The sequence below is a fragment of the Acinonyx jubatus genome, chromosome A1 (assembly GCF_027475565.1).
Source record: "Acinonyx jubatus isolate Ajub_Pintada_27869175 chromosome A1, VMU_Ajub_asm_v1.0, whole genome shotgun sequence".
NCBI lineage: Eukaryota > Metazoa > Chordata > Mammalia > Carnivora > Felidae > Acinonyx > Acinonyx jubatus.
In genome coordinates, this window is record NC_069380.1 from 118,661,927 (window position 1) to 118,681,798 (window position 19,872).

At 41.2% G+C, this 19,872-nt stretch overlaps 1 protein-coding gene across 1 annotated transcript in view; it reads left to right on the forward strand.

Annotated features, from left to right (window-relative positions):
• KCTD16 (potassium channel tetramerization domain containing 16) overlaps positions 1–18,588 on the forward strand; it is a 261,110-nt gene extending 242,522 nt beyond the window's left edge. The window contains exon 3 of the mRNA XM_027042517.2: positions 6,261–18,588. Within this exon, the coding sequence (XP_026898318.1) occupies positions 6,261–6,715 (455 nt within the window). The 3' untranslated portion in view covers positions 6,716–18,588. The remainder of the gene's footprint in view (positions 1–6,260) is intronic.
• The last annotated feature ends 1,284 nt before the right edge of the window (positions 18,589–19,872 follow it).

The window sequence follows — 19,872 nt, forward strand, 5'->3', positions numbered from 1 at the left end:
GTGTGTGTAGGGTTTACTGTCTCTATCATACACTCTGAACCAAAAATTAATTTCTATACACCCCATCCATTTCCTCTCCCATTCATTTATCATGCAGATGTTTCCTGGGCCTCTACTACTATGTGCCCTGAAACACTAGTCTGTATGTGGCCTGGAGTGTGCATTAAAACGCAAAAGGGAACAAACACAGGCCTTACAGTCGGGTGTGGGAAGCAGACGTTAAACAAATAAATGTAGAAGCACGTCCATAATTACACATTGTGGTGGTGCAGAAGAAGCAGTCTAGAGGCTGGGACTGGCTTCCATCTGGTTGGGGGGATAGAGGTGAGGCTGCTCTGAGAAAGCGACGTCTCAGCCAAGCATTGGAGGACAAAAAAGAACAAAAAGGTGAAAATCAGAAAAGTGAGTGTGGCAGAGGGAGAACAAATACAAAATCCTCAGGTATAAGAGAGGGCAGAAGGGCAGGCATGGAACTGAGGTGATGGTTTCTGTCCTTTCCATTTCTTGACTCCTGCATTTGAGCACCTGTTCCAGCAGGTCAGGAACTGTGTCTTTATTTTCTTTCCACCCCGTGGCAGGGTCAGTGTGCTCTTATTAAGCTGTTGTCTCTGAGCCCCAAACCCACCCCTCCCCATTCTGCTGTGTGATGCTGGGGATTTAGCTCACCTCATTTTGCATCTGCCCAGCGGGCTTCCCGGTGGGTTCTGTGCTGTCCAGAGGGGTTGCCAGATGAAGGCTGTTAGTCATGAACAGAGGAGGGACTCCTTATCAGCTCGCTGCTTGTAGTTTTAACACAGATTTTATTTATCTCAGAAGCAGTTGGTCCCAGTTCCCAACTTTGTTTTGTTCTGTCCTCTGCAGAGCGAGGCCCTTCAGACATACCAGGACCAGCAGGCCACATGCCCTCCTCAGATGCCTGGGTCCCACCTCCACAGAGTGACCCTTGCAAGCTTCCAGGTTCTAATGACTCCGTCTTCCATCTGTCTCCCCACCCTTAAGTATGGTAGCTGCCCCCCTGCAGTTACTGTATTTGTCTCTTCAGTGCTGTCTTTCTTCACCTTTTTTCATCCTTCCAATCCCTGTTTAGCCGACTCCTTATATTCAGTTCTCCCTATTAAGATTACAGGTGGCATGTGCATTTTCTTGACTGGCCCCGACTGACCAGTGACTGATTTAACTGTCTGCTCTTACCCAAATTTGCCACCCCTTAATGAGGAGCCCCAGCTGGGCCCATCCAAGGCCAAATGTCCATGAGTGGCAAAGGAAGCAAGAAAGGATGATCACCAGGCTTGAAAATGTATTCCTCTCAGAAGCTTGCACAGCCTGCCTATTCCCAGTCTCTACTATGAAATATCTTTTCCAAGGTTAGCAGAATTATGAAAACATCAATTTGGCCATTATTGACTTTTCAGCCAGAATACCAAGAAAGTCTTTCAGCAGCCTCAATAAATTAAATCTAGCCACCTAGCTCCCAGACTGGCAGGCTCCTACATCATTGACAGGGAAGACAGGGGAAAGCAGTTTTCCCAGCTGTTGTTGTAAATGATGTGCATTGTGCTCACAGCCATTAGCAGGTGGAGAATTTGAAGTGTGGGTAGATTGCAGAGCTCCCTCTTTTAAAAATGCATAAGCACTCTGTGAGTTTGCTAAGTCATGTTTCACGCGGCTCAGTTTGAATTTTTCATAGGGGAGAAATATTCTGTAGTCTTTCCTCTTTCATTTCTCCTTTATCAGTAAGGACTTCTGCCATTAGGGCTATAGTCGAAAGGGGCCATGTACAGTTGTACAGTTCGCTTGATTGGTCCTCAATATTTCCAAGTTGTACAATGTTGGAAGATTTGAGCTTTAAGGACTTAGGCCAGTTGAGGGTCCTGCTCCTCCCCAGTTAATCCAAACTACAAATTACTCCCAGCTCTGGGTTTAAATTTATTTTATGTGTCTTCAAGTCAAGTCAATTTTTATCTCAGAAGATGCATCCATTTGTGAAATTCTAAGCCCTGCATGGTAAAGGAAACTTCTTTCCAAAAGTCTCCCTGGTCACGTACTGTGTTGTGTGCTTGTGGTCACGGTCCACTCCCACACCAACAACAGACATTACTAAATGTCATTATACATTTTCTTGATGAGTCCAGTCTCAGAATTCGTGTCCTTCCTCACATGATGTTCCAGCCAGGCCTAACAATTGGTTGTATAGCTCATCGGTGGGAACCTACTAATCTTATCTAACAGGCTCCTGATTTGTTTTGTTTATGTAGGTTAGCGTCTGGGTTTTAGTAGAGCACTTGTGTACAGATGAAAGCAATACTTCTTGGGTGCGGCCTGCCAGCCATGAAACACCTTCACGTTAATTGTCTCATTTTCCTAAAACCTCTCTGAGGGAGATACTATTATTGGCCTTATTTTATTTTATTTTGTTTTTTTTTATATAGAGAAGCAGCACTCAAGCACGTGCACGAGCATGGGAGAGGGGTAACGGGAGAGGGAGAAAGAGAGAATCTTAAGGAGGCTCCATGCCCACACGGAGCCCAATGTAGGGCTGGATCTCACAACCCTGAGATCATGGCCTGAGCTGAAATGAAGAGTCAGACACTTAACTGACTGAGCCAGACAGGTGCCCCTTGTCTTATTTTTTACATGAGGAAATTGAGGCTCATAGAGGTGAAGTAATTTATCCAAACTGACAAATTGTGGGGCTTATTCTGGAGCCTACAAGCTGTGCCCTGTTAGGATCTTAATGCAATTCAGCATATGTGTTTGGGCTCATTCATTCATTCATCAAACATTTTTTACCAAACCTCTATTCTGTGCTGGGCACCACAAATGGTAGAATATCCAACAAATTCAGCAATGGTTTATTTAAAAATAAAGAGTGCGGTTGTGCTGTTTGACCATTAACCAGTTAATAAACCCCTCGAAAAACAATTTTTTTTTTTTGCTTTTTTAGTATCAATAAATCAGACTTTTCTTAGGATGAAATGGTTTTCTCCCTGTATCTGGCTAATCAGTTGTAACCTATTTTCTCTTCAAATGGAGAGAAATGTTCCAGCCTCTATAGGAAGCTCAGCAGATTGGGAGCAAAAGTATGTTATGATTTTAAGTACCAAGGCATTTATGAGATCGTAATTGGCTATAATTGAGGGGATTCTAGAACACCTTGAGTTACAGAAAGATTGACCTTTTGCAGATCCTTCCACGTCTGCCAGGACTGCTGAGCACATGTCAGTGGGACTTTAAGAGCGGCTGTGTCCAGCCCCCACACACATCACTTCCCTCTTCTGGTTGAAAACCTCTGCTCTGTTTAAGTTCTTGGGAAGCGGGTAATCGGAGAGACAATGCTTCCAAAAAAAGAAACAGAGTGGTGTCTGTCTTCTTACATTTGAGTATCTTTCACATTTCATGATGACTCTTCACACAGTATCTCCAGCTGGATTAATACCATTCTCTTCCTTGATTCTGACCTAATATACAGACTTCATAAGCCTTCTTATGAATTATCTTGCCAAAAACGTTAAAACATTCAAATGTTCTCATAAAATATTGAAACATGTGGTAGTATAATGGGCTCCACTAAAATTAAGTTGTTCAATTTCCCTTTAATAGTGATAGCGCCTGGAAGAGGTGGAAAGTAATATTTCTTTTTGCCCGGAAGCTGGAGAATCCCAGCTGACATTGGAATCCACGATCAGCCCAGTGGTTAGGGAGGATTCCGCATCTATCCCAGGTTCCTGGCTTGGACGTGCAGTGAGTGTTGTGTACGTTTTTCTGCAGAAACACACGGCGCTCTGTCCCATGATGGTGTTTGTGTTACTAAACTGACTTTTAGGAAAGCCCCGGGTGTCCCTCCAAATACCTCCAAGGGAAGGTAACTCTTAGGGAGAAGAGCACAGGACAGGCTTGCACTTCTACTTGTTCAGCAGGGTTTATGGCCAAAATTTTTTGTCATTTCATTGTGAGATAATGGGCAGGCATATCTCAGCACATATTTCTTCTTTTTCTCCTTTCTGTCTGTCTCTTCTTTCCTCTCCTTCCTTTTTCTTAAGATTTAGGTCAGTTTCTGCACTTTTCTCAAAAAGGATCAAACTGGATCAGCTCTGGCCTGATATGATTACTTTTTTTTGGCCCAGTGCATTCGAGCCATTTCTCCATCAAGTCATATTAGTATAGGGATGGCTGGGTTTAGAGAGGTAGAGGCAGATTCTGCCTTCAGAAGGAGAGAAATGATACCCTCGGAATCTGAGCTGGCAGACAAAACATTTTCTCTTGATGATATTTTCAGTCACCAGCTGGTACATGTTGAGCATTTTCCCTGTTGCATGGAAGATATTTATTGGTAATAGCCTGGGAGAAGTAGAACATTATTGCTGTGGTGATTCCTTTTGGCTAATTGGATTGTTGCATTTCATTTAATGAGTGTATAAATACAATGATTACAGTCACATTTTAAAAAGTGGTCTGAAAGAGTGGGTATACTTTAGAGATAATTGTGGAGTTGGGAGTTGCGATTCACAGGGACTCTTTTTTTTCCCCCCTCTGGAAAATGTTTAAGATAAGTGTCTATAAATATTTAAATTATTTAGATATGTAGATGACAGGCCTTTTACAAGAAGACAGGACATAACTTTGCAAATAGTTTCTTTTTCCCTTTTAGGTTTCCTCTACCTTGACCATATTAGAAATGGCACTAAAGTGGGATCTTATTATAATATGATTCATTATTTATGAGAATAAGATATAGCACAAATCAAAACTGGGTCTCCTTTTAAATACATAAAGATACTACATTATCCTTGTCCTCAATATTAGCATCATAAAGGGAACTCATTTCCCTTTATTTTTTATGGCTTAAATGCAATGAGCTATATGAAATGCCCAGCATATAATATACGATGAGTAGATAGTATCAAGTTCATGACTCTAAGAAGACTGTTCGGAGCATAGAAGGCTGGGGGCAGTGACTTATGTTTAGGAACTTGCTTTGTTCCCTAACTGTAGATTTTCTAGTTCAGAGAGTCACCAACCATGTATCTGAAAAATGAGTCTGTCTCCAAACAGCTGAATGAAATGCTATGAGTCAAGACTGAGGGGAATAGGAAGAGAGGAACTCACATTGGCTTAAATATAATACAATGGTTCATAGAGCTTAAAAGCCTACTCACAGTACCGGCTTCAGGTGTGGCTAGATCCAGGACTTAAAAGTGACTGTTAGGATACAGCCTTTTATTGAATTTCTACACTGTACTCCGAGCTATTTGCTGGGGTTACAACAATAGACACTAGCTGTGCCCACTTCAGGGAGCTCATGGTGAATAGCTGAAATGCATAAAGTAAAAAAGAATTATAACAAAATGTAATATGTGCAATAATAGAGGCACTTTGAAAACAAAACCATAATTCAGAGAAAAAAGTGATAAATATTTCTGAGGAGAGGTGAGCAAGGACTTCAGAGAGAAGTTAAACCCTGAACATTGTTTTTTAAAGAAACGCAGGAATTTTTACAGTCAAGCAAATTCAAGAAGAATGATTAATTGCTTTGGTTATGGTATTTGGGAAATTTACATTCAAATCTCAGCTCTGCCACTTGCAAAATGTACAGACTAGGGTAAGTTTCTTAAATTCTCAGGGTCTGTCTCAGTTTCCTTGTATGGGAACTAGGAGTGGGGCTGCTGAGCTCATAGAATTATCACACGGCTCCCATGAGTTGATGGCTGTGCAGAACTCACCTGGGGGCTGCCACAAAGGAAGCCCTCCCTGACCCTTCCCCTCTTGTACCTGATTACAGTAACGTGGAGCTTTGGATCCGGGTTTAACGTCAGCCACAGTAAAATCAGGTAGCATTTACGGAGGGTAAATATCATGCACTGCATTAAGCATTTCACTTGATTTATTTAAATCCTCCCTACAAACTCAAGGTAGTAGGAGGGTGATTATACTCACCTTCCCAGTGAGGAAACTGAAGCTTTGAGAATGGAAGGGGACTGCCGGGGTGACAAGGTTAGTGGGTGGTGCAGCTGAGCCATTGGTCACAATGCCTGTGGACGGAAGCGTGATACCATCCTTCCTTTTGTGCAGTAGACCACTAACTTCCTTCCATCAGCAGATTTGGCTTTTGGGCAGTCATGCTGTAGCCCGGCCTGTGTGGCCCCCTGCTTTTTCTAAGACGTGGCTGTGGACGCTTGGGTGCGTGTGTGTTCAGGTGCTGTGCTGCTCCTCCAGACTGAGGTGGCTGGCATTAACCCCTTGGGTGCTGTGCTTCCTTGCAGGTGAGCCTTCCAGGTGGTCATCCTCACACTGCCACTGCTGCTGCAAGAGCACCGCAGGCGACAAAGAAGGGGAGAGTGGCACGTCTTGCAACGACCTCTCCACCTCTAGCTGCGACAGCCAGTCTGAGGCCAGCTCTCCGCAGGAGACGGTCATCTGTGGGCCCGTGACACGCCAGACCAACATCCAGACTCTGGACCGTCCCATGAAGAAGGGCCCCGTGCAGCTGATCCAGCAGTCGGAGATGCGACGGAAAAGCGATCTGCTCCGGACTCTGACTTCGGGCTCCAGGGAGTCGAACATGAGCAGCAAAAAAAAAGCTGTTAAGGAAAAGCTCTCCATTGAGGAAGAGCTGGAGAAATGCATCCAGGATTTCCTTAAGATCAAAATCCCAGATCGGTTCCCCGAGAGAAAACATCCTTGGCAGTCTGAACTTTTACGGAAGTATCATCTATAGGGGAGGGGCGGGGGGCGGGGCAATGGGAGAAGAAAGAAATCATGTCACCATTTGGAAATAAACCTCCTAGCGAAATTCACATTTGAAAGAAAAGTAACAACTAACAATACGTTTGTGAGAACACAGTAGCCCATCGATACACTACTGCCTATTTACCTAGTTCACCTTAACATTTAAATCCACAGGGTAGATCTCTTTCCAGATGTGGAATTATAAGAAAATCTCTTTTTGGTTACTTGTTTGTTTGTTCACTGGGTCCCGTGTGCTGAGCATCTTACGTATAAGGAGAGCCAGCTACAGAGGAGTAGCTGAGAGGCCTTGGGAGTCCTCTCTCCCCAACTGGGTTTTTCTCTCATCTTCTCCCTCCCCCTTTAAATGAGAGCATGGTAGAAAGAGATCTGGCCCAATGGCATAGGTTCGGGTTTTTTTAATTTTCCTTTTCCTTTTTGTTTATGGGGTGGGGGGGAATGGCAGATTTATATGACTTTTCACTCAAATCTATTATGTGCCAGTTTATATTGACGACATACGCATGAGTATTTGTGCAAACACAAGCACAGCGATGTATGTACATACACACAGTGCACATGTCCCCAGGGCCGGGGCATCCTAAGGGGATCACCCCTGCTCCCAGCAGCAACCTCTTAGACTCCTTCAGACAGAGGAGTCTCAGCTCCTTTCTTAAAACCCTTCTGGGAAGATTTCCCAGCCTCTTTTGGCAACACTTTCTACCATCAGGTAACCCTCGTCATCAACAAATTGTCTTCCTTATTTTGAAATGAACACCCTCAGGCTCCATAGTACGGTTTTGCTCTTTCTCTGCACTAGGAGAGGGTGAGAAGAGCTAGTAAAACATTCTTTGTATTAAAGAAACAAACATTCCTAGCTGTGAAAATTCTCCCTGACCCCACACTCAGCCTTCCCCACCCTGAGCTGAGTTACCTTCCTTCTCTCAATGTTTTCAGAGTCCTTCCTGCCCACGTTTTAATGGCCTGGGCTTTTCATGTAATCTGCATTCAGTTCTCTGCGTCCCTATATGGCTGTGGAAGTAAGAACAACACACAGGACTTGAATAGGGGTCCAGCCTTTTGTTTTGTTTCTTTAAGAAGCACTTGTATTCCACACTCTACCTGATTTCTCATAGCCTTTTCAAACTACAGTGCTACATTGTTACTTCCTGGTAGCTGGTCTTGTCTTTAGTATTCTGGGATTTGGCTGTGTCTGTACTATGATGTGGCTGTCATTTCCTTGATATGAATGCACAACCCAACTGGATAACTAGAGCTTGAAAATGAAGGGTTTGGCTTTCTAAGCTATCTTTCTTGAGTCCATCTTTGGCCTGTAGAGACACAGCCAAAAAGAAACTGTTAATAGCCATCTATCCATATGGTTCTGTATTCCATAAATGTACTAATAGGTCTTTCATAGGCTTGTGGTAAATGAGGATGAAAAGACCAGTTTTTATTTTCATCATTCCTTATGCATTTCAGTGGGAACTTAAACAATAATTTGTCAATCATTGTTTGTGTGCCAAGCACTCCTATTTTTATTTTTTATTGTGTGTGTGTGTATGTGTATATGTATCACAGGTAATAAAGGCAACTGGATGACGTCTGTAGGAGGGAAAAGTAATGACCACTCGCTTCCTTTTGAAATATTTTGTTGATGCACATTTATTATGTAAGAGGTTCTCTCTTGATTCCTGTTACTAGTGCCTATTTAGTATATGGATATCTTTCTGAATTTTTGTAATTCTTGCCCTCACCTCTGGGCGACAAACGCAGCCAATGTTTTCCTGTCCTGAGGTTCAAATGGAATTTAAAGGTCTACTTAAGTGAAAAAGAAAGTTCACCTGGGAGTTGAGTTGTTAAGAGATTTACCATTAATGAATTTAAGTGGTGTCCGTTTATGTATTAGTATATTAGCAGGCATTTGTTCGTAACTACAACATAGTTTTGTAAAGCCTACCAATATGTCTTGTTTCCTTTCAAAGTTCCTTAATACCATACCCAAATACCATCATCCCAATGATAGCAATCCTGCAAAGAATCACAGAATTGAATGGGTCAAGAAGAAATTGAATATAGATAAAATATCCCCAAACTCACTTAGTTCGGATGATTCCTGTGGCCCTGTTGGAATTTGCCATCTACATTAACTGCCCAAGGTTCCAGCTTCCTTAAATTTCAGGCCTGACTATAATGGTGTCAAGACAGAGATGCACTAGTAAAAACTGGAGGAGGAGGAAGATGTCAGTCCACCCCACTGCTTCTACCGCCCGCTTTCCATAGGAAACCCAACACTGCAAAGAAAATGTTCATGGCGTACGTCCCTGACCCTTGACCCGTCATGAATTTTTCTCTCCATAGGCAATCCTTAGACCTCCCCAGTGATCGAAACTGGTGGTAGGAAATCTGATTAAAACAATAATAATAGTTTTAATCTGGGTCAGCTCTAAACTGACACCTACCCGAAGTAGTCCAAATAGCTAAGACAACTGTGGGTGTTGATTATGGAGATGAATATAGACCTGATCAGGAAATCTGTGAGGAGCCACCAAGTCCGTGGGAAGCTTCTGTCCTTGTTTGAGTGCAGTCATCCCCTGAGGAAAGTGTGGCCGGCCACAATGGAAATGAGCTCTGAGTAAGTGAGTTACACGATTAAACGTTCGGTTACCCCCGATTCATGCCAGTTTCCCAGAGCTTAGAATAGCTTTAGGAACTTGTAGTTCACTTCTGGACAGAACGATATATGTGGTTCACTTCTTAAATACTGGTTATGATGAGGGCCGTAATTTGCTGATATGAAGAAACTAAGAACATGCGATGGATCGAATGAATGAGGAATCATATGTATAGAACCCCAACTTAGATTGCAGTGCTAAAATCCAGTGAGGTTGGGGATGTCACTCTCTACAGGTCCATGGATCTCCTGAAGTCAGAAACACATTTATGAAGTCCTCCTACCCATTATCAAAAAGGAAGTGACTTATGTTTAGCAGGAAAGGGGGGAGACAGGAAAATAAAACTGTGAGATCACTGTGGTGTCGTGATCTCCCTCCCCCTGCTGAGAAAAAATTGCACTGAGATGTGGTCATAAAACAACAAAGTGAGGTGGCTTCCAGAATATGCTGTGGTGTAATCCTTTGTGATTGTAGGCAGTTATCTTACTGGACATGCATGCCTGGTTAATTAAAATAAAAGGGGAACAACGCACAAATCATGTGTTCCCTTCGCCCTTTATTCCTCCTTAGCCATGTCTACCCTCAACTGATTCACTTAGGGAGACACATTTATTAGAAGAAAACTAATGGACCTTTTCATTTTTCAGTTGCCCTTGTTTGATTCAAAGGCACCTTTATTCCTAGGCACAGATGTGTGTTCTTCATCGTGGGCCCTCTTAGTTGTCAACAGCTTGTGCTTCTGCATTACTTTTGCTTCTCTAGGCTTTAGATTCCCCTCTGATTATCCTTTGTTGCTGCCACAGGCAAAACACCCTTCAGTGAGAAGAAGAAAAGGCATATATGGTGTTTGGCAAAATTTCCTGACACCAGCTCCCATAATGGGAGCCACACGTAGATTCTCAGACGTTTTCCTTCGTTATAGTTGTAACCTTCCAACTTTGTATGTACCGTGACGAATTAACCCAGCGCATTTGAGTGCTGGTATTTTCTGCCACTAGATACCATGCTGTGGAATTTGACTAACCTTGGTCTTCTAGATGATCTTTGCTAGAATGAATGAGAGTCTTTCTGTGAACTTTTAGGGAGAATTCTTTGTCACCTCCACTTGACATAGCAATTTTCAAAGGAAAAATGAAGAGAGTCATTTTTTTCCCCTGGTGACTCTGTAGCAGATAAATGCTTTTGCCAATTTGCATGCTGGGTTGTAGGTTTAGCATGGGCCATTTCTCTCCTTAATGTCTTGGCATTGTTGGCATCTTGCAATCTTGATGGCCCACTGTTCCAATTTATTTATTTTCTTTTATTTGTCAAATAACACACTAGAGAAGGAATCTGAGTGAGTATTCTGTATTCTGAGTTAAAATGGAGTTAGATGTCATTTGTACAGGACTGTACAGTGATTAATATCTGCAGAGAAATTAGACCAAATGAAACCTGCTGGAATGAGTTTGATTTATATTGCCTTCATCACTCTGGATTTAGATGAAATGGTTATTGCTCTCCACCCCTGCTGAAAGAAAAGAGTCTTAAACTTTAATAATCACCATGTTATGATGCAACCACAGAACTTATATGTTTGAAATATCTGTATTTCTCATCTTGCAACATACATTCAAATGGAGATTCTTTTCCTAGTGACCTCCACTGCAAATTTTTAGCAGTGTTGTTCAATACTTGGTTTGCACAAAAATCTTTTGTAGTACCTGTAAAAATGCAGATCCCTTTACCGTAGCTCCAGAGAGAGTGATTCAGAAACTTCTAGTAGGGCCAAGGAATATGCATTTTGGCCCAGCATCTTTAATGATTTTGATGGGATGGTCTCTGGACCTTTAAGAAATTCTGTTGAGGGAACTATGCAGAGGTCTGTATTTTCTCACTTCCTTTCACTTTTATTTCCACTACAAAGAAGCCAAGGCTTACACTATTCATTATCTTAAGAAAAAAGGGCCCAAAGAAAAGAATCCTAGGACTAGGGCAGAGTAGATTCCATGGTTCTTCTGCCCTTTCATCTGCCTGTCAACCACAGCACCTTTCCATTTTGTGCATATTTGTATATTTTGTTTTTGTTTTGTTTTTTGCCAAACTGAAAGCCTGCATCAATATAGTTTTATGTCTTGGTACTGAGGGTAGATGGGAGCACATCTCTGAGTGAGATGTATCCTTATGATACCCATCAAGGAAGGAAAAAAAGGTGAAGTTTCGCAAGGACAGTTGTTCGTTTCCAGGCCTTGTGCAGTCTGAGTCAGAGGAACTTGATAATGATCCATAATTTAATGGTGGTGTGTGTGGCCCCAAAGGCGGTCCCATTAACTGCACATATAAACACCACCAAAATGAATAGGCAGTGATTAGTGAATTTAGCTGCATCTCACCAATAAGATCCTGAGTCATTGAATTGCTAAGTTTGTCCAATTTGACTTACGCAAGATTATGACACTCTCAGATAGTTGAAGATCCTGAATGCCAATATTAACTAAAACCGGCAAGCAAAACCCATGAGGGAAAATAAATATGGAAGGAAGGAAGGGAGGATAGAAGGAAAGAAGGAGAGGGGAGGGGAGGAGAGGAGAGGAAAGGAGGAAGGAAGAAAAAGAAAATTCAAAACACTTCATATTTCACATACGATGGCAAGAAGGAGATGAATTTCTATAATTTTCCACTCTGACCAGAAGGGATGGCCGTACTATAATTATTAAGATAGAAACCATTTTAGGGAGTTTCAATGATCCAGCTGGTTCTACCCATATAACAGAATAACTGGGCAGGTATCAAATTCCCACGTGATACAAGAAATAGAGAATGAATGGCTTAAATACACTCTCATGATGATCCTCCATGAATATTTAAACACCACTGTCATAGGAAAGTAAAGAATGGTTAATAAAATTAATAAACTTAAATTGCCAGTTAAGATTATTTGGCCAAGATTTTTTTAAAATGTTAAATTGGATTCAGCTTGCTTCCCTCCTCTATTTCACGAGTAGGGTCCCTTCATTGTCCCAGCTTCCTAACCTTTAAAAAAATGTTTCTCTTGTTTGTGAACAAAGTGTGTTGTTTACTGGGGAAAGAATTTTTAGTTCCTAGACTGTCACCCTTGCTTTATTTAGGGAATTTACTTTGAAAAAGCTAAAGAAAAATGTACCCTAGCCCTGCAACTATCTAGGGGTTTGTCCTGGGTTGAACAGGAGTGGTGATTTTCCTGTTAATCAGCCTCCTAAAAGCACTTACATGCTGACTGGAGGATTTAGTGTCTCCTTTCTCCAGCAACCTCTTTCATCTTGTCAGTTGATTCTTAGAATTGACCTTTAGCTAATTTACCTGCATTTGCACAATAAAAATCAGCCTCACTTCAGACTCTCTCTGCTGCTGGTGGTTGGCTCCATCCATCACAAATGGAAGCAAGATTGATGCACCAGAAAGTAGCGGAGACTTGCTTAGTAACTGCACCTCCGTGTGAGTGTATGGGAATGTATACGCACACTTGTGCGATTTTTAGGTCAGGGTTGGGTCAGTGGCTAATGTCCATGATAATGCTATCTGCATGCATGGAAAAAGTCTTCGGTTACAAAGTTTCAAAGCTTTGAATTCAGCACGAATTGGTCTTTACTATGGGTGTCAGTGCCTGACAATGTTGAGTAAAGCTGGTCTGCAGATGTGGATTTTGAGCACCACGGGTTTCAGGGTAAACATCAAACTCATTTTTATTCATATAGTCACTAGTAGCAATGACATTTACTCAAAAAAGAAAAAAAATAGAAAAGGAAAGGGAAGAAAAAAAGATAACCATGAAAGCTAAAATATACACAGGATTCTCCGTGATTACTGGCAGTTTTTCTCAATTGCAGCCGGTGGTCATTGATTTATTCTTGTATGTGAGAGAAACAGTCTCAGGAAACACTCTTCTTCGATTTGTGTGGGTTACGTGTATTTCAGGCAGTGGGTCTCATTCAGGGGTGATTTTTGTCAAAGCCCCAGGGGACTTTTGGCAGGTGCCTGGAGACATTTTTGATTGTCGTGACTTGAGAGGTGCTAACTGGCATCCAATGGGTAAAGACCAGAGATGTTGCTAAACATCCCAGAATGCACAAGACAGCCCCACAACAAATAATTATGCAGCCCCAAATGTCAATAGCGCTGAGATGGAAAAACCCTGAATTAAGGGTTGGCTCTCATGTTCCAAAGCATTGTTGCCATGAAGAGAAAGGACATCTGGTTCAGGAGATTGGATGAGGTGGTGTGATAGTAATTATACCACCTTACATCTCTACAGGGTTTACTTAAGATGGGATACAATTGTCCTTTTATGCAAATGTGAATGCTGAGATTTAGAGAAGTTTACATCCTGGTTTCTGGGGTGTCAGTAATGACGGGGTAGGTCTGCGGTCTGGGATTCTGTCTTCTAGTCACTCTCTGCCTCAGAAAAACGGTATTTCAGTGAAGTCATCAATCTTACAACTGTGTTTGGTGTAAAGCACTTTGGGAGCATTTTGAGTTCACAGGACCCTATTAGGGATGTTTTTCAAGCCAAACCACAGTAGCTAACAGGTGCTCTTAAGAAATGAAACAGGAAAAAGGGAGAAAAAGTACTGAGAATAGGCCAATGATTTCATCGTCTTAAACTGCTTATCATGTACTTTGTTTCTTTAGGCTGAAAACCCCCTTGCTAACAATGACACTTAGAGCTAGGAAAATACTCTCATTCTCATACTGGAGGTCCCCATGCCCTTATTTTCAAAGACGTGACAAGTCTGAGCATAGACCCTGGCTATTGAGCCATATTATTTCTTTTGTATGTACTGACTTCATTAGGACACACAACATGTTTGTGTCTTAAATATTTTACATTTTTCTTTCAACTTCTCATGCCAACATCCCAGTGTTGGAATAAAGGTCAGAACATTCTATCCTCATGTCATCCAAGGGAAACTGGGACCCAGAGACTTTAAGTCAGTCATGCATTCTTTCCTTTTTCATGCATTCATTTGGCAGGCTTTTGTTGAGTGCCTACCATGTACAGGCCACTGTGGTGAGCATTATAATGTACTGGGGAATCACGTGTGTGATACAGCACTTGAATTCCTATCCCTCAATTCCTAGACTAACATTATTTTTGTATGTAATTCTGATCCACATTCTAGATTTCTAATTTAAATATTAAGTTATAAATGACGTATATTAAGGATAGTGTGCACACAAGGAATATGTGCCAGAAAACATGCCTTATCTAACCCTATAATTACCCAACAAAGTAGGCCCTGTTACTGTCCTCACAGATAAAGTCAGTGACAATCAGAAAGGTAAAGTCGCACATAACTTGACAGTGGAAGAGCCAGATTTCCATCTGGGTTTATTAGACTCCAACCACCTCATTATATAATGTTTTGTCTCTGTTCTCTGGATTTCACCTGTTTCTGGTTTCTTCTACTCTAACCAAAAGGTAGCCAGGAAGAACCCAGCCTGACACCCTTCCGGAAAGTCATTAGCTAATAAACTATAAATCCCATTAGACGTGCACCTCCCTAGGAGATAAAGAAGGGCACACCTGGAGGGGTAGTCTTGCCTCCCACAGACTGTACTTCCTAACACACGCCCTATCAAGGGGCAGTAACGTTACAGAACACATGTCTGGGGAACACTGATGCCCTAAGAAACCCAAAGTGGTGAGATACGTTCTGTGTTAAGACGATGGTGCCTACACATGCTTCCTGGGCGTTTACAGGTTACCAGGGAGATCTCACAGGAGGTAAAATAGGCCTGCGTGCGTGTGTGTGTGTGTGTGTGGGTACGTGCATGTATGTGCTATTTTCACCTTTGGGCCTTCTAAGCAATATCAGTTTTTTCAAGATAGGTCAGAAATCCAAACACGATTGGCTGCCCCCAGAATCTCATCATTACTGTTCTAAGTTGGAAAATAAGAGAGGCGGCCACGAAAGGAAACTGCACTGAAATAGGAGTGCGTGTATGAAGAATATGTATATATGTGTGGTGTGTATGTGTGTTAATATATAACTTTTATGTATATATGTATATATGTGTGTACATCTATCTAAATGTATATATCTATCTATATCTATACATATGTATACACACATAAATCTGATAGTTTGAAACTGGGATTTTGAGTTTGAGGGATTATTATTATTATTATTATTTATAATTGGTTTCCTAGATAGTACTGTTTTCCAAAGTTATCTCCCACTATGAGTGTGTATATATTATGGTACCAAAAATATGATTAGAATACGTTGGTATAACATCTATGGATACAAAACCAAAGTGCATTTAAGGAAAAGTCAAACTTGTAAAAACTGGCTTTCTTATTTGAACTAGTGGTTTGAATTCCAAACTATGTGTTTTCGAACATGATCATTCCCACCCCCCCCCAAAAAAAGTCCCAAAAGAACAAAAAGCAAAAACCCCACCAAATGAATATGATATTTAAGAAGAAAAGAATAAGACTATATAGGTCTACAAGAGCACAAATTCAGTGGTTATTACACTAATGGTACTTCACCTGCTATCCATTAGTTTATTCTTTCCCTACTGGTTTCACTTTAGCATTCGTGGGAAGGGGATCCCTGTGACCCTACACAATTTGTATGTGGAGCTAGTTACCTGTTTGTTTTAAGACTATAGTAAATAATTTGTAATATGCACATTGTAAATATATAGTACAGCTTAAGGGCACGTTGTAATAATAACCAAACACTTTCCAGACTCCTGCACATAACCCAGTAAGCCTGTTCAGACAGACACCAAAACAGCTGCTCAAAGAGGGAACAACATACAGTGAAGTGAAAGACCATTGCTTATGTTTTGGCATCTTATAGACAGAATGGCCAAATGACTAAATTTAATCGCGGCACTCTTAAGAATATGGTAAGTTATGTTTTTGTTCATAACCACATAACACATTTGCGTATTCAGTCAACCTATGCAAACAGAGCTTTCCTGGAGGTCCATGGGATCAGTTTGTATGCCTACAAGCCCATCCCCTCAGAAATAGCCTGACTCCCAGCCCAGGGCCAGCCTACCTGTCCAAGCACACAATCCTTCTCCCAGGGACCTGTCAGGTTTGCTCACACAATCAGAAGCATTTGCAAGATAATTCAGTACGGTCACTTTTTTTTCCCCATAGGCTCCCTGCAGATGTGGTCTTAAAAGCATATGAAAGAAAAATCAATTTTGTAGCAATTAAACGTTCTAATTAGCTTTAAGAACACTTGAAAAAGGAGTGGTTGTTTGTCCCAGCGATTTTGGAGCAGAGGGGAAGTTTTACCTCATCCCTGGCTTCAAGTTCCCCTATCATTTTCTCTCACTGATTTATTTTTAATTCCAAAGGAGACTGTTGAATCAGGAGAATTTTGCTTGAAATATTCTTAGTGTATAAAAGGACAGAGTAACGTGTTTTTTTGTAAATCAGGAGGGGTGGAGGAGTGCCAAAGCCCCTGATTACTCTGTTTCTGATATAAAGAAATGGATTCATGAATTCATGGAGTGGTATCCTTCTTAAAACACATGGAAACACAGAGGCACCTGCGTGGCTCGGTCAGTTAAGTGACTGATGCTTGATTTCAGCTCAGGTCATGATCTCACTATTCTTGGGTTTGAGCCTGGTGTTGGGCTCCTCACTGACAGCATGGAGCCTGCTTGGGTTTCTCTCTCTCCCTCTCTCTCTCTGCCCCTCCCCTGCTCATGTTCTCTCTTTCAAAAATAAATACATAAACTTTTTAAAAAACACAGAGAAATACAAACTTAGGGGACTTGCATTTCAGAGAGTCCTATTGAAAGCTTTAATGGGATCTGCTATAAATGGGTGGCCTTTTAGATTAGTGATGGAGTCCAGCTTGCTTCCCTTCTAAGACTTTACTCCGTAAAATCAAGAATCTTTGTGTTGGCTGAAGGAATTGAACTCATGATCTCAGTTGAATTCCTGTTCCCCTCATCTTTCAGAACCAGCAGAGCACTGGGTTGAAGCTAACCAACAAGATAATTTGTCCAAATTAAATGGACACATTTAAATATTATCAGCATCACCCTCGACACTTATAAAAATCAAGACCCTGTTGATGAGGTCACCTGGAGATCTCCAAACACGGATTGCCAGGAATTATCAAGCTCCTCCTACATCCATTGCTGATGCTTTGAATGTGATGTCAACATAGAGGAGTCTGAATTTTGCTGGTACTAATATCGAGTGGTGATCTATTGGGGCCTTGCTCATGTTACTTTTTCCTGACCTCATTCAAGTGCTTGATGACTTGGGTCAGTTTGTTGCACACTGATGTATACCAAGTGGCACCCACTGAAATTACCTCTTCTCCTTTCCAATGCAGTTCGCTTGTACATAAGTGTAGTGTCAAATTGTTTACAGGTTCTTTTTGTGTATAATTGTGATAGCAGATTTAGCTCAAACTTTAAAGGCATCTGTTTATTGAATGGTGTTAAAATGAATGTGCTTATTACAGCATAAACATCATTAATTATGGACTCACACGAATGCATGTCTACATGTCGTCAATTTCCAGCAGCTCGGTTATCCAGCAAAAAGTCTGCGGTCTGTGAATAGCAAATATACATAAACTACTGTGACTCTAATAACTCAATAACTGTTTTTACCTTGGTATGTAACACTGTAGATTTTAGCCTGCTGTATTACTTTCTTACCTATTTGTTTGGGGGAGAGAGACATAAAAGGTAGTACTACTAATTGTCCCAATGGCATTGCACACCATTTTGGCCACCATTGGTCCACCTAAAAGGCAGCTGCCTATTGATGGAACAATGGCCCTGAGCAACATATAAATATATACATACATATCTATGTATGCAATTTCTACAATGCTAATTACTACCATCTATTTTCACTGCCAATGGAAACTACTATTTTCTTTGGAATCATTGATGATATAAAAAACCAATTTGCTATTATCTGCTTTCATATTCTGTTTAGCTCATCTAGTATGGTAAATGATACAGGTGCAGTATCAGTATTGTAAAATTGTGTGGTGAAAACTACAAAAGTCATTCTGTGGATATATTTTAAAAGGCAGACCAGAAACTATATTTCAGATTGTGTGAATATAATTACAGAAATAGGCAACTATTTTTTATGTGTTTCCATAAATGACTCCATTTCATATACATTGTAACTTAGCACCAATCATAATAAATCATTTGGTAACATTTAGTTGTTATATATATATATCTATTTTCAGTAGACCTAAGAGACTGATGATTCAACATTATTTCATGTGAACTCAAGAATTTTAGATGGAGGGTAATTACCATTGCAATTCGTTTATTTCTGGTTTGTTGTGGCAGCTTGCTGGATCGGGGTACAGAAAAGGAGACAGTAACTTGTAATTTAAAATTCTTAGAATAAGGGGCACCTGGGTGACTCCGTTGGTTAAGCGTCTCTTTGTTTCAGCTCAGGTCATGATCTTGCGGTTCGGCAGGCAGAGCCCTGGGGTCGGGATCCATACTGACAGCGCAAAGCCTGCTTGGGATTCTCTCCCTCTGTCCCTACCCACGCCCCATCTCTCAAGATAAATAAAGTTAAAAAAAAAAAATCTTAGGATGGAATTACAATGAGTGGAGACCTTAGCACTGCCTCTTCTTACTCAGGCGGCTTCACTTTATTTATCCAGCCTCTTTGAACTTCAGTTTCCTCCCCTGTAGGTAGGGAACAAAAATAATAGATGCTTCCTAAGGCTAGTGTGAGAATTAAATCAGATAATTCAAGTAAAGCATTTAACACAGTCTATAGTACTTTAAGTAAATACTTAATAATCCCTAACTTTTCTTATTACTGTTATCCAAAATGCATATTGTAAAGAGGAGTTTCCCTTCAACCCTCTCAGTATTTGTATATATTTCTTCTCTTTTCCTCTTCAGCCTTTTATGACATCACCGATAGAGCTAAGTATTCTGTATGATTTTTAATCAAAAGGGAAAAATTACACAGAAGAAAAAGAATTCTTTTTCTTAGAGGGGCTTTAGAAATAATTTTGCCTTATGCTGCCCATTGAAGTGTATTCAGCAGAACACTTGTCACATGATATGTACTGAAAAGAGGGAAAGGGACTAGATGACATAAGGCTTAGGGAATATAACTTTCTACCCACCCCACTTGATAATGTTAAAGTGTTCTTTACCATACTCAAAGCCCAGGGAGTTATGCAGTAAAGGAACTTTCAGACTTTATTTAACCCAGAACCTTCCAGACTTTTCTCACCAAGGATGCTTCTTGTCACTGCCTGGAGCAGTACAGCCTTGGTTCGTAGCCTTCTGGCAGGAAACAACTCAGCCAAGAGACCAGAATTCTCCAGCAAGCAGAGTTTACTGAGCACACTCACGAGAGTGGGGTGTAGGCAGCTTGGGGGAGGCTTAAGTGCCCCAGCAGAATTGGTCCCAGGCTTTTTACTTGTTAGCTGGGGGACAAAATATTCATTGCTTGGGGCAAAAAGCAGGG